This window comes from Pteropus vampyrus, unplaced genomic scaffold, assembly GCF_000151845.1.
Source record: "Pteropus vampyrus isolate Shadow unplaced genomic scaffold, Pvam_2.0 Scaffold154, whole genome shotgun sequence".
Classification (NCBI taxonomy): Eukaryota; Metazoa; Chordata; class Mammalia; order Chiroptera; family Pteropodidae; genus Pteropus; species Pteropus vampyrus.
This window is the reverse complement of record NW_011888935.1, coordinates 604308-617200: the sequence shown is the minus strand read 5'-3', so window position 1 is coordinate 617200 and position 12893 is coordinate 604308. Positions and strand designations below refer to the sequence as shown.

The window sequence follows — 12893 nt, the reverse complement described above, 5'->3', positions numbered from 1 at the left end:
TGTGTCTGTGTCCTCCTGCTAAGGACAATCTATGTCTACTTTTTTTTTTTAATCTCCCTTCTTTGGAAAAGAGCATATTGACCTGCTAGGTATGAAGGGGGTAGGTAGCATATCCCATGATATTCACAGTGCCCAGCTTCTGTCAGCCTTGATACTTGAGACATAACTTAATCTAATGAAAATTTATAGAGAGGCTTTAAGAGATTGCCAAGACTAGACATAAGAGGTATTGTTCAGTGGTCAAGTCCTATCCACACATTCGTTTTTGATCTTCAGGACAGAGAATAAATTTAGAAGGCACCTTGGCATGTCACCTCAGGAAACAACCATTCAGATATTATTTGCCTGTCAGGTATTTACCTTTTAATAGTCAGTATTTTCAAAGGCTGTGCGACAGCACTATTGAATGTCGCTGTGTGTCAGGCATCGTGCTAGGTAATGCAGATTCAGAGAAAAAAATAAGACGCGTTCCTTTCTCCCAAAGGAAAAGAAGGGAATATCGGAGTGCTACACATGCAGTAAACGTATTTTTCATTGAATTTTTGATTCAGTTATACTCACGTATATACACATACACATGTGCATTTGTGCGTACCATGTCTCAGTGTCTTAAAGCGTATTTCTTATTATGGAAAATAAAGTTTGAAAACATTATGATCGAAGGAAACAAACATACCTATTAAAGCGATCACGTGTATAGGTTCTATAGTAGATATCTGTTGAAGACATGTGAAAGGGAATGATTATCAGAGAGATTGAGCAGGACTGTGGGAGGTGGCCTTCGAGCTGGGTCTTGAAACCTGAGCTGGCGGTAGCTAACCCAGCCGGGTGGCATGGCAGGGGTTGCCCACCGCCCCATGAGAGTCTGTGCCTAACTTTATGTGATGCCGGTGAGTACGCTGCCCTGTGCTGGACGGATTCTTTCCAGTGCTTGGCCTGCCAGGGCGGAATAGAGACCATTCATTCTCATTTCAGCCCAAGGTGATAATAATATACTCTAGATAAGAGTCTCAGCTATACACCTGGACCCATACCTCCGACAATCCACGCGTGCATAGCGCGTATACACACACATGCAGCAGCTTAGAAGACCAGACTGTGGTCAGGCTTTTGAGATCTGTGTTAGTTATTCCCTGTCCCAGTATCAACACCCTTTACATTTATAGAAATTTATAGAAATGTGTGATGACATTAGTGTTATAAATATGACACTGTAAAACCCAAGGTAGGTTCACTCAGCGAATGAACCTTCTATATATGATTAGTTTAAGATGCTGCATTTTAAATGATTCTGAGTGTCTTATTTTTATTTCAGTCATTCATTCCAATTTATTTTTGAGCACCTATTATATGCTAGGTACATGCTGGGCACTGTACGTATACAGATGAGAAAGACTCAGTCCTTAACCTAAAGCAGCATAGAGCCTGCCTGGCGAGACAGGAGGCTGTAGCACAGGTAGTTAGTGCCCTTCTAGAGATAAGCGTGAAATGATAGGGAGCGTAGAAGGCAGACCTCAGGAATCAGAGCAGGCTTCCTAGAGGAGGTGGTCATTGACTTGAGTCTTGAAGAGTAAGAGGGACTTAGCAGGCAAAGAGGCAGGGAGAGGACATCCCCGTGTAGGGGAGAAGCCTGCGCGAGAGCCCCAAGGTACAGGCACACAATGTGTTTTGGGGGCCTCGAGTACACTGGCGGGGGCCACGGCAGACACAAACGACGAAAAACGATCAAAGGGAGCACCGTACTGGGAAGAGGGAATTTCAAAGCCACGATGATATTAAAACACAGTCAGCGATTTCAGAAAACCTTTGTACTTTACATAGCAACACATTAAATTACATTCTTTGGGCCTGGAGTATTATCTTGGTCAAGAAATACATGTCTTTGGTCTTAAAAAGCAACCCATGGGGACTCTTCTAGGAAGCTGCCACACGAACTGACCGGCTGCCAGCTTCGAGATGCATCTTTGGGGTACAGCAGTGGTGCGAGAGCCAGTCGCGCACGTGTCTTTCTAACTCAGTGCTCAGCGAACCCTTGATCGGCAGCTTGAACTCCATCATGGCAGGGTGTTGACTCCACAGAAATCAGCAAACACTACCCGTCAGGGCTTCCTTTTCCAGTCCCTCAATGGTTAATGGCACCTCATTAACCGTTTACCAGCGCACTCCTGGGCATCCCCTCCTTTGCAAGGTATCCCCTGGCTGGAGATACGACCCTGCCTTTTCTCCTCAGAGGCAACCTGGCTTGCCAAGGTGTTTGCTGCAGTTCTAGCAGCAGGTGAAGGGGACTGAAAGACCCACGTGTGCATGATTTCAGCTGTCCTCTCTTTTGCCCCCTTCGATTTCAGGCTAAAGGAGATCCAAATGAGTGAATACGATGCCCGTACCTATGAAAGGTTCTCAGGTGCTGTTCGAAGACAGGTGCATGCCCTCCGAATCATCCTGGATAATTTACAGGTAATCCTCCCACTGATGGACCAAGAAAACAATCTGGGTCCAAAGCTGGACCCATCCCAAAACTACAGGAGAAAGTTATCCGAACCCTAATCAGCCAGCCAGAAAAATTAATCAGTGGCCAACTGTGGATCACTTTGTGGCTTTCTTAGTTGAGTTCTCCAAGGAAAAATATTTTACCTCACCGTTCCTCCTGGCCAGGAAGCAGTAATTGGACTAGCAACCCTGGAAGACACCATACATCCCGATTCCCCACATATAAAATCTGTGAGCCACCCACCACCACTAGAAATTCACGAATAGAATCCTCTTCCTAGAAACCATTCCGCTGTCACTGACTCTGGAGAGCCTGAGGAGCGTTTGGGGTCATCCAGCCTGTGTGTCGTCTGTGCCCCACCTTCTCCTTCTCCTGCCCTCCCCCAGACCCTACATTGCCTACCCTTTTGCAGTTTCGTAGACTGGTTGTCTTCAAACCAGTTAGTATTGCTATTGCCCCTAAAAATATCGATTAAGATGTTTTTAATATTTCCTGAGCAAAGACTTATTATTTGGAGATGTTACATTTGAAATCGTGTTCTGGCCAATTTGCAGAGGTAACTAAGGAAGGCCTAGGTATTCTGTAAAATTGCAAATGATAAAGATTGTTTTGCAGAGAGAGAGGGGTGGGGGGGGAGCGCGTGCAGCCTTGTTCCAGGGGAGACGGGTCGGGGGTCGCAGCCAGGCTGTGACGTGCTCCTCCACTCCGCTCTGGAATCTTCAGTGTCCTTTCCACGAAGCTTTTGTTTGATTACCTTCAGTGATAACCGCTTCCTCTTTGGTTCTTGTTTGGAATCGTTCTTTGGGGGCGGAGGGAGCTTTTTGTTATTTGCTAAGTGTTAGGGGTAAGAAGTACTGCGATGCAGTTTTAATCAACAATCTTAACCCGGCACTCTGAGAAAGCCTCATTTTAAAAACCTCTAAATCACATCAGGAAATTAGGAAAAGTTCTATCATTTCTAAGGGGAAAGATCTTTATAATGATAAACTAAATTCCTACTTTCACATTCTGGGGACTATAAAAATTAAGTCATGTGCTCCTTTTAAAAAATCCACATACAGTTATTTAGAATAAAACAGCATAAGATTTCATATCAACTGGGCGAACAATGTAAACGTGAACAGTCGAATGGTTAGATTTTCTTCTATAGTCACTCACTTAACAGGTGCTCGTTGCTGTGAGCACTGAGGGCAGCTGCTGGGTGGGCTCTGAGCTCTACGGCAAGACGACAGATGAATGAAGCCGAAATGAGTGCTCGTGGGAGACGAGGGTCATGGGAGACAGTGCTCGTAAGAAGACTGAAGAATGAGAATGGTTCGGTCATTCGTTCCTAAGTTCTTGATGCACACCAGCCATTAGGGATAGAAAAGTCAAGCGTAGTCCCGCCCCTCAAGGAAGGGACTCGAGAAAGGCAAACCAGCAAGCAGTGTCCCGGGTTCTGCAGAGAAGGATGCGCACGAGGGAGGAAGGGCTTCGCGGAGGGCGTCGTGCTCAACTTCACTCTCGAAAGATGCTAGGGATTTTCCCAGGTGCTCGAGGAGTCAGGACATTCCAGACGTAGGATACGGCGTGTACAGGCGCAGGCTGTTCAGAGTGACCAAGGCGAGCACCTCCGCGTGGGAGGCGATGGACAGGGAGGAGGCTGGCAGAGTGGCAGGGACCAGATCACAAACAGCCCCGGAGGCCGCGAGGACATGCAAACAACACCACGTGTTCCCAGTGGACACACAGGCCATTAGAGGATTCGCAGCACCAGAACGGGTACAAGAATACATGTTTAACTAAGGGGTTCAGAATCCTCATCCGGTATTAATGAATGTCTTGATTGGTATTTACTGGGCACCATGCTATAGTTACTTTTACAAACATCATCACATTTAAGCCTCAGATCAACCCTTTTAAATGAATGGTTAGATTTACAAGATCAGCCGAAGGAAGAAAAGTAAGACCTCCCTCTCCGACTGCGGCTTCTTCCAGTAGGACGCAGAGCGAGACTCAAATGAGACTGAGCTCTCAGGAATGACCGTCGTGCTAAACGCCACGGCGATGGGACCGGTATTGGGAAAGTGTCAGCTTTCGAAGAGAGACATGAAAGAAAACTGGGAAAGAAAAGAACAAATAAGATTAAATAGATGGGGAACAAGAAGTTGGCACTTATAAAAAAAATCTATGAAGGGATTGGGGTTAATAACTTTCTACATAGCCTCAAATAGAGTAAGTATTTCAGGAAGGTTTTTAGTCCTTTCTTCCCTAGAAATCTGAAAAAGAAAAATGTGGCTTAAATAATACCGAGAGTTTTAAGATATAAGAAAGGGAACGAAGTGATTTAATCCTCGCGAGAGTACCTGAAAGGGATGAAGAACTTCCATCTCTACAAATTTTTACACATAAAACCAGCATTGCAATCATAGCAAGCATTTATCGAGCAATTCCCACGGGCCAGGCCTTACCCATCCGCATCGTCGTCCAGATCTCCGTCGTCACCGTCGTCGTCATCGTCGCTTACTGGCTGACAGTGCCAGCTCTGGAGCCAGACAGCCTGGGTTCTGCAGAATGGAAATGACAGAGAATCGGGCAGTTAGGAAGATTAACTCAGACGACACACATCGGCTGTTTAAAACAGGGCCTCTCATGCGGCATTCTCTGCAGAAGAGTTAGCGTCATCATTCCCTTCACTGCGTTTGCTAGTGTTCATCAGCCGGGGCTGCGCGCCAGGCACCCAGACCAGCACTTTACCTTCATTGTGCTACGTAACCCTTAAAATACCAGTAAGTTTCTCTCCGTACACTAGATAAGGGAACTGAAACATATAAGTTGTCTTAATTCTCACAATCTCATGAAATATATTTTGTTCCTGCTTTATAATAAGGGAACTGAAGATTAGAAAGATGGCATAACTTATCCTGGGCCAGGTGGCTTGTCAGACCAAAGCTCAGATCCTTATGATCTGCTAGGTCTCCGTTGTCTTCCAACTCTACAATTCAATAAAAAGTATAATTCTTGCAAAGACCCATAAAACATTTTACAGCATTATCTAGATTCCAACAGCGTCATCAGGAATTTTTATTTTTACTTTTAATCCACAGGGGGTGTTATGCTCAGGTGGGCCATCTAGTCTTCAGTTTACAGAGATGGCGCAAGTTAAAAACACAGCTGGTCAGGATGGACAGGGCCTCGTGTGGAATATGAGCCTTCAGACCGTCGCCACAGTGAGGTTCGGATTTGGTCCCCACTCGCCATCTTCTGCCAGTCCTGTGTGTCTCCGATTAACGAGTAACTTCCAGCTGTTTTGAGGCAGCTGCATCGTCCTGGTAACCATGGGCATCTCCTTGGTGAACAGCACAAAGTCTGGCCAGGAACTAGCAGATCATCACTTGAGGTGACTTACCAAAGCACAGCTTCAGGCCCACGCATTGATCCCGGGGTAGCTGGACTGAGATTCGAGGAACAGGAAATGGTGCCGTGAGCGCCTCTGTGGTAGCACATGTCACGTCATTCGCAAGCTCCCACCAGTGACCTCCCTTCGCTTCATGATCGGATTCTGTATGACGGGCGTCGTATCCCGGTTACGGGCCTTTTATGAATCTGAAGCAAGAATTTTCTCATTGGAAAAGTAGAGTCTATATAATAACTTCAGTTATACTTGGTTCAGAATCTGAATCTCTGATCCCAGCATTCCCTGGCAGAAGAAAATATTGGTTCCTACAAAAAAGCCGCTGATTTTAATCATACCTTCTCTCCAGTGTTTTTCAGATCTACAATCAGTCATTTCAGCCTCGGGCTAAACTAAATTAGCCTTCCTCTGATTGCTTTGGCTAACACGATAGCTCCACGAACCGACAATTATTTCTTTTTTTTTTTCCTTGAGTGCTTCAAAATGAGCTCGTCTTCAGATAAAAGGTGTTTTTGAACACTACCGTGTGACACACACTGTGCTTGGCAGTGAGGGCGCAGAGACCTCCCGAAGGTGATAGCCTCGAGGGGCGGGGGGGGGACAGACACCTGAGGGCATCGTTTCAGTTTACATGGGGGGTGGCTAGGCAGAGGGACACACAGAATGCAGGGGACGTCCAGGGAGAAGGGAGTCTAATAGCGATTTTGAAGGAAAGGCTTTATGAGCTGAGGCTGGACAGACACACGAGTATCGACCAGACAGAGAAGGGTGAAAACAGTTCCCCAGTGGACGCAGCACAGACAAAGGCACGACACTAGTCCCAGGTGGGACCTGAGAGCCCCTCTCACGTGTGACCCTCAAATAAGGACTTGAGGCTGAGAGGCCGGCGGGTGCCAGGCGAAGACCTTCACCCTGATTCTGAGCACTTTGCCCATCCGTAAAGAATGAAAAGCATTTCCCCCTTTCTTGAATATTCTGCCTCAGGGGTCTCGCCTTCAGCCACTAACCTAGGGAAGCAGACACATGTCGCGCTGTAGCAGAAGACACAGACTGGCGACTGCCACAGAAAGGTTTTAAAGAAAGTGCTCTGCTTACGTAGACAGATGTGCAGACGAGTTCAAAGCGGGACGGTTAGGGGAAAACTCACAGAGGAAGCGTCGTTTGATCCGGACCGTGAAGGGCGAGCTCGGTTGCGATTGGTGACCGTTCTCAGGACGAGGGTGGAGGGATGCTCCTAAGCAGAGCCTCTCCGTCCCTCTGTGGAGAGGGGCCAGGTTTCTTTCGATTGATCGTGGACCAGTACTTTAATAAAATAAAGTAGAAATGAATTGCTAAAAAAAAAAAAGGGTATAAAAATAACATACAAAATACAAGCCCATATTATTTAATATCAGATGCGACAGGCATAAAATGCTTTCGTGAAATGGCCCTACAAGTTTCCACATGCTTACTGTCAATTTCTGTTACTTCTCTCGCCGTGGACGAGGGCGGTGTGTACAGCTCTCGTGTAGACGGAAGAAACCTCTCAGCCGAGGGCCGAGACTGAGTCCAGGGCCGTCTGGAGAACGGCAGACGGTCCGAGTGGCGAGTTGGGAGCGCTGCGGTGGGCTCGGGGGCCACGGCTGGTGGAGAGAAGGCAGAGCCCAGGGCCCAGAGCGTGTGCCACGTCCGGGGAGAAGAGATGTGGCTGGGAAGGGGAGCCGTGCGGCCGTGTCTTCCTCAGGAAGCTTCATGTCCCCAGAGGAGAAAGTGTCAAAGAACAGAGAAATGAAAGCCGGGAAATCCCATCACAGAACCGCTTCGCTCATTCACGCGGGAGTGAAGGGAACCGAGGCAGGGGCGCTATCGATGGCAGTGTTCGGAAGGATGGGACCGTTTGCAGGTCGGACAAGAAGACAGTGACTGATTGAACGTGGGGTGAGGGGGATGCTGAGGTTTTTCAGCCCTAGAGGCCAGAACCAGGACACGCAGGGAGAGGAGAGGCTGGTGGACAAGGCAGATGCTGGGTAGGGGTGTTGTTTTGTCTTCTCACTAGTGGGACACCCGCGTGAAAATGTCGAGCATGCTGTTTGAGGAACGTAAGACGTGAGCCTGGAGTTCAGGAGCGAGGTTAGGGCCGGATAGGACTGCACAGCTCTATAGAGACCTATATCTGTGCTTGATGGCCCTCGGTACAGAGGAACAGCCAAAGCCAGGACAGCCGTGTTGACTAAGGCGACAGCACAGAGCCAAGAGAGGACAGGCGAGGACTGCCACATCGTGCGACATCTGCATTTCGGGGGAAAGCAGTGAAATGCCGGTTACTCTTTCTTAGCGCTTGAAGGGCTCATCACTCGGCACATGGCGTCAGTGGCCATGAGCGGACAACTTCAGCCGAGTTCAGCCTAGAAATACAGTCCCGACTTGCAGTCTGCGTGAGCACAGGCACCTAACTCAATCTTTGCTGAATGACCATTAAAATGATCAAAATAGGGAAAAGCTAGGAACAGTGAAAACCTCACATGACGGTAGAAATTAGGGAAGAAGGCTAGCAACATGCAAGAAGCTTTGAAGAGCTTTTGCTCAAGATGGTGTGATGAGGCCGCTGTGAATGAGGGTACCCCGGACAACTCGAAGACCTTCCTAAGAAATAGCGTTACCGGCAAGTCAGTGCGTGAGACCCACAGAACCCCAACATCCCTGACTTGGAGAGGCCGTGAGTAGAAGAGAAGGTCAGGGAGCTGGCGTCCAGTCACTGCCGAGCAGCAGCATTCGAAAGCAGCAGCCCTGGCGAGGCTGGGGCGGGGGGTCCGGGGTTTAGGCTGTGGCTACAATAAGCAGAGAGCTGGAAGGGGAGCGACACCAGGAAAGGAGCCAGACCAGCCCCAGCTTACACTCGGCTTGAGGACGAGATCAAACAAGTGCCACACGGCCCCTGTGCGATGGCTTTTCCCAACTAAATAAGAAACGATGTGGAGGTGACATTCTCATGCTGTGACGGTCTACACTTCCAGCTCCTTCCCAGCCGAGTCTTGGCTGGTTAGTGTAGATTTATTTCAGCTACTAACGCCAGTTTAAAATCTTCGAGGAGAATTCTAGTAACAAAGCGGAGAGTCAGTGCAACCAAAGAGAACTCATCAAACCTGTTCCTGAACGGTTTTGTGCGACCATTTTATCATTCAAGAATAGGGACACCAAAAAACGAAGTAAGATGGGATCTATGACATTATTCTGCAGCCGGGCAGGCTAACAAGCATTCAAGATGAAGAGGAAGAAGAGGCTGCTGGGCCAGAACAGTTTCATCAGAAAACACCAGATGTTTAGAAAACATCTGCTTCGTGTTCTCAAAATTCAAAGAAATTTGAAGTATGCGAAATAAGACATGAGATTAGAAGGAGTTGGCTAAGAAGCAAGCAGAAATAAGAAGGAAGAAGAACGCAATAAGGAAAGATGATAAGAAACCTAAAAAATGCAGTGCCAAAACTGAAATCTGCGTTAAAAAGTAGAAAGACTAGATCCATTCCAGTCTTAGACCTGAGTACTAATGTGAATGGAAAACTGGAATTGTTATTCCAGACTGTAGAGGAAGCCAAGAGGTAAAAACCATGAGAAAGCTGATCGATCCAGACAGAGCAGAGAGCTGACGTAAGAGCCGCGAGCCCTCCCAACAGGCAGAGCCGTACTTGGCACGTGGTACGGTCGGAGCACACGTCTGCCGAATGAACCAGTGATACTCCCAAAGAGGCCACCAAAAAGGACGCATCGACCATAATCAAACAACCGAAGTCTTAACAAAAGAAAAGTGTGCTGGGCTCAAGACAGGCCTAAGTCTATGGATCGAAAGAACTCTGCTGCTTACCGAGCAAAATGAACGGAAAGACGTAAGTACTTCGCCACAGCTTCATGAAATTTTAACATTTCAGAAACAAAGAAGACATCCTGAGAGCAGACAAGCACACAAAAACACAAGCTATAATCAGAGAAAGGAAAATTAATCTTGCGTTAGTTTTCCTTGAAACAAATGCCGGAAGATAGTGAAATGGTTGTAGGACTTTCTCTTTCTCTCTTTCTTTTTTTTTCTTTTTTTTTTTTTTGGAGGTGGGGGCAGGGGGCGTTATGACCCAAGAATTCTATGCCTAGCCACAGTACGAAGGTGACAAAAAGACATTTTCACATATGCAGACACTAAAAACATATGTCACGTAAGTACCCCTATTGAACATAACTTTGAAGTAAATATGTATACACGATCTGCACACATACACACATGTATGCACATAGGTATAAATATGCCAGTCAATTAAGAGAGGAATCGAAATTCCTTAAAAAGGGAAATTTGTGGTATAAAAGGATTAGCGATGAGGACTGGAAGCAGTTAAACACAGAATCAGGTCTAAATGTGGCAAATCTGTTTAAAGGAAAACTCAATGATCAAGAATAATGCTTTTAAGAATACACACTATAAAAATAGTGAATTTGATCATACTAAACAGAGCCTAAATTCTCATATTATCTCAAAAATTAAACAGAAATTAAGAAATAGAAATAGAAGAAAGCAAAAACTGTGAGAATTTATATTACATTTGGAAGAGACAAATACTATCTTATTCCCAAAAATAATTAGAGAAATAATAGTCGAATCGGGCTTTTTAAAAGCTTCATCATGCCAGTATTTTTAAGTGTATTTCTTGCCCATGCGTCGTTTTTTTCATAAAGATGCCTTCAATTACTGTGTGGGAAGAGGAGAATCGGGGGTCCGGGGCTGAAGCAGGAGTCCAGTTAGGATGCTGCTGCAGCGTCCAGGGGAGAGAGGGTGACGGCTGGACCAGGGATGGGCGTGGAGATGGGCGGGAAGAGACGGTCAGATACTCCCGGAAATTAGGAGAATTTGCCAGTGGACCAGGCGTGAGACGTAAGAGAAGGCGAAGTCAAAGCAGACTCCTGGGTGTGGGATTTTGCCGATGCCTTTTACTGAGCCGGGGAGGACTTGGGGACAGTGGTGGGGGGCAGGGGGCGGGGACAGTGCGGAGCTGGGGCTCGGCTTTGAACTGTTAAGTTTACGGTGCCTATTCTGTCTGCACACTGATATCTGCAATCCCAGCTCCTTTGAAGTACAAAATACTTAATTCTTGAAGGAAAGACATGAAATCGTTTTTGTTCATGAAAACCAAATATAAAATGACAATAAATTGTCACCCAAAATAATAATTTTGTTCCACGTCAGCATCCAAGAATACAAACTCTTCTAACGAGAATCGTCTTTGTTAAACACATGAATCTCTGTTTTCTCCCTTGCAATGAGGAGCAATTCTTTAAAATAAGAAGCAATTCTTTAAAATAAGAAGATCTGTATCTTCTTTTTTCTTGGAAATACTATTTTACCATTTAAGCAGCTAGCAACCTAACAGGTACTTAGTAAAATATTTTTACTATGTCAAAATATTGAGAACTACAAAGAAAAAACTTTTTTTGTTTCTATTGATTTATACTTTGTTATTTTACAAACATTGTATGAAAATTTACCTTCATCTAGCATATCTTTTTTGTTTGAACGGTACAGATTAAAAGCATAAAAAGTATATATTGAACATGGAGAAATGTTAAAATAATGGAGCTAATGTCTAACAAAAAATCACTGCTCGCATTTATGCATCCACCCAGCAAGTATTTATTGATGATCAACTATATGCTTTGTTCTGTAGAATGTATATTTTCTGAAAAAAAAAAAAAAAAAAGAACGCTATTTACATCTTTCTAATCTCTTCATTAAGGAAATTCTGAAAGAATAACCGAAAATGGGCTTGCTTGTTGGGTTTACAGTGAGGGAAGTCTGGATTGACCAGAACCCCAAATAAATGGAGACTTCAGAGTAATCAGAACACTTTCAGTGCTGGCATCACAAGGCCAAGAGTCACAAACCACGAGATACTTGGTTTTTGTCAAATTTATTCCTCCTGATATCCTCATTGCTACAGATTGTGTGTGCGCGCACACGTGTGTGTGTGTGTGCATGTGTTTGCATGTGCATATGAGTGCTTTCTGGTTAACCAATTATTTCCCAGAAAATGAATTAACCAGAATACGTCAGCCTCTGAGCATTTCAATTAGTGTTCTTTCCATGAAAGTAATAAAACTATATTTCTTTTTTAGAAAGCCCTTAACGTAGACCTTTTACTAGTGAAACTTAGCTTTTTATATAATGAATTCTCTTCAGTATGAACTGATTGTATAATACAAAACAGATGAACAAACTTATAAGAATACTTTATGCAGTAGGAATATCCGATAAAGAACACGTTTGGCCCTTTGTTATAAATAAAAACATGTATTTGAACACAGTAGGAACTTACTGTTTAAAGAAGTATTTCAAGGAGTTTCATAAAACACATCGTCCAGAATAAAAGTGTTTCTATTCCAACTCTCAGCAAATCTTTAAAGGACTCCTCCCCCACAGCTCATTGTCTCCAAGAGCACCCATCCTGTTTTGAGTTCCCAAGTGTTAGTGGGCTGGCTAGATGGCAGATAATAAATTATCTGTTCATATTTATCTGCAAGTTACATATTTGAAAACTAACAAACAGTGCTCCTATTATAAAATTGTCCTTGTGCCCAGTCGTTCTGGATGAAAAGGCTAGTACATACTTTCACTTCTCAAAAACAAAAACTACTGTTTCATGTTCCTGAAAATGTCACTGATAAGCAGAACCAAAAGTAATTCACTTATCCACAAACGAAAGTACAAAGGAAGGGAATATACTATATGCCCTCCGGAGTGGCTAAATTTAAAAAAAGAAGAAGAAGAAGCTGTCAGCATCCAGTCATGGTGGGGACATAAGCAGAGGATCCTCATACACCATTCGTGGGAATGTAAATTGCAGGAAAAAAAAAACAAAACACTATCTACGAAAGCTGATCATAGCCAGGATTTCCACCCAACAGAAATACATGCGTATCTGCTCCAAAGGACATGTTCGGGAACACTCATGGCGGCATTATTCATAATAGCCCCACACTGGAAACAGCACGGTTATA

General features: G+C 45.0%; 1 protein-coding gene across 1 annotated transcript in view; it reads left to right on the top strand.

Moving 5' to 3' along the window:
* VWA8 (von Willebrand factor A domain containing 8) overlaps positions 1–12893 on the top strand; it is a 281798-nt gene that overhangs the window by 232361 nt on the left and 36544 nt on the right. The window contains exon 41 of the mRNA XM_023536356.1: positions 2346–2454. Within this exon, the coding sequence (XP_023392124.1) occupies positions 2346–2454 (109 nt within the window). The remainder of the gene's footprint in view (positions 1–2345; positions 2455–12893) is intronic.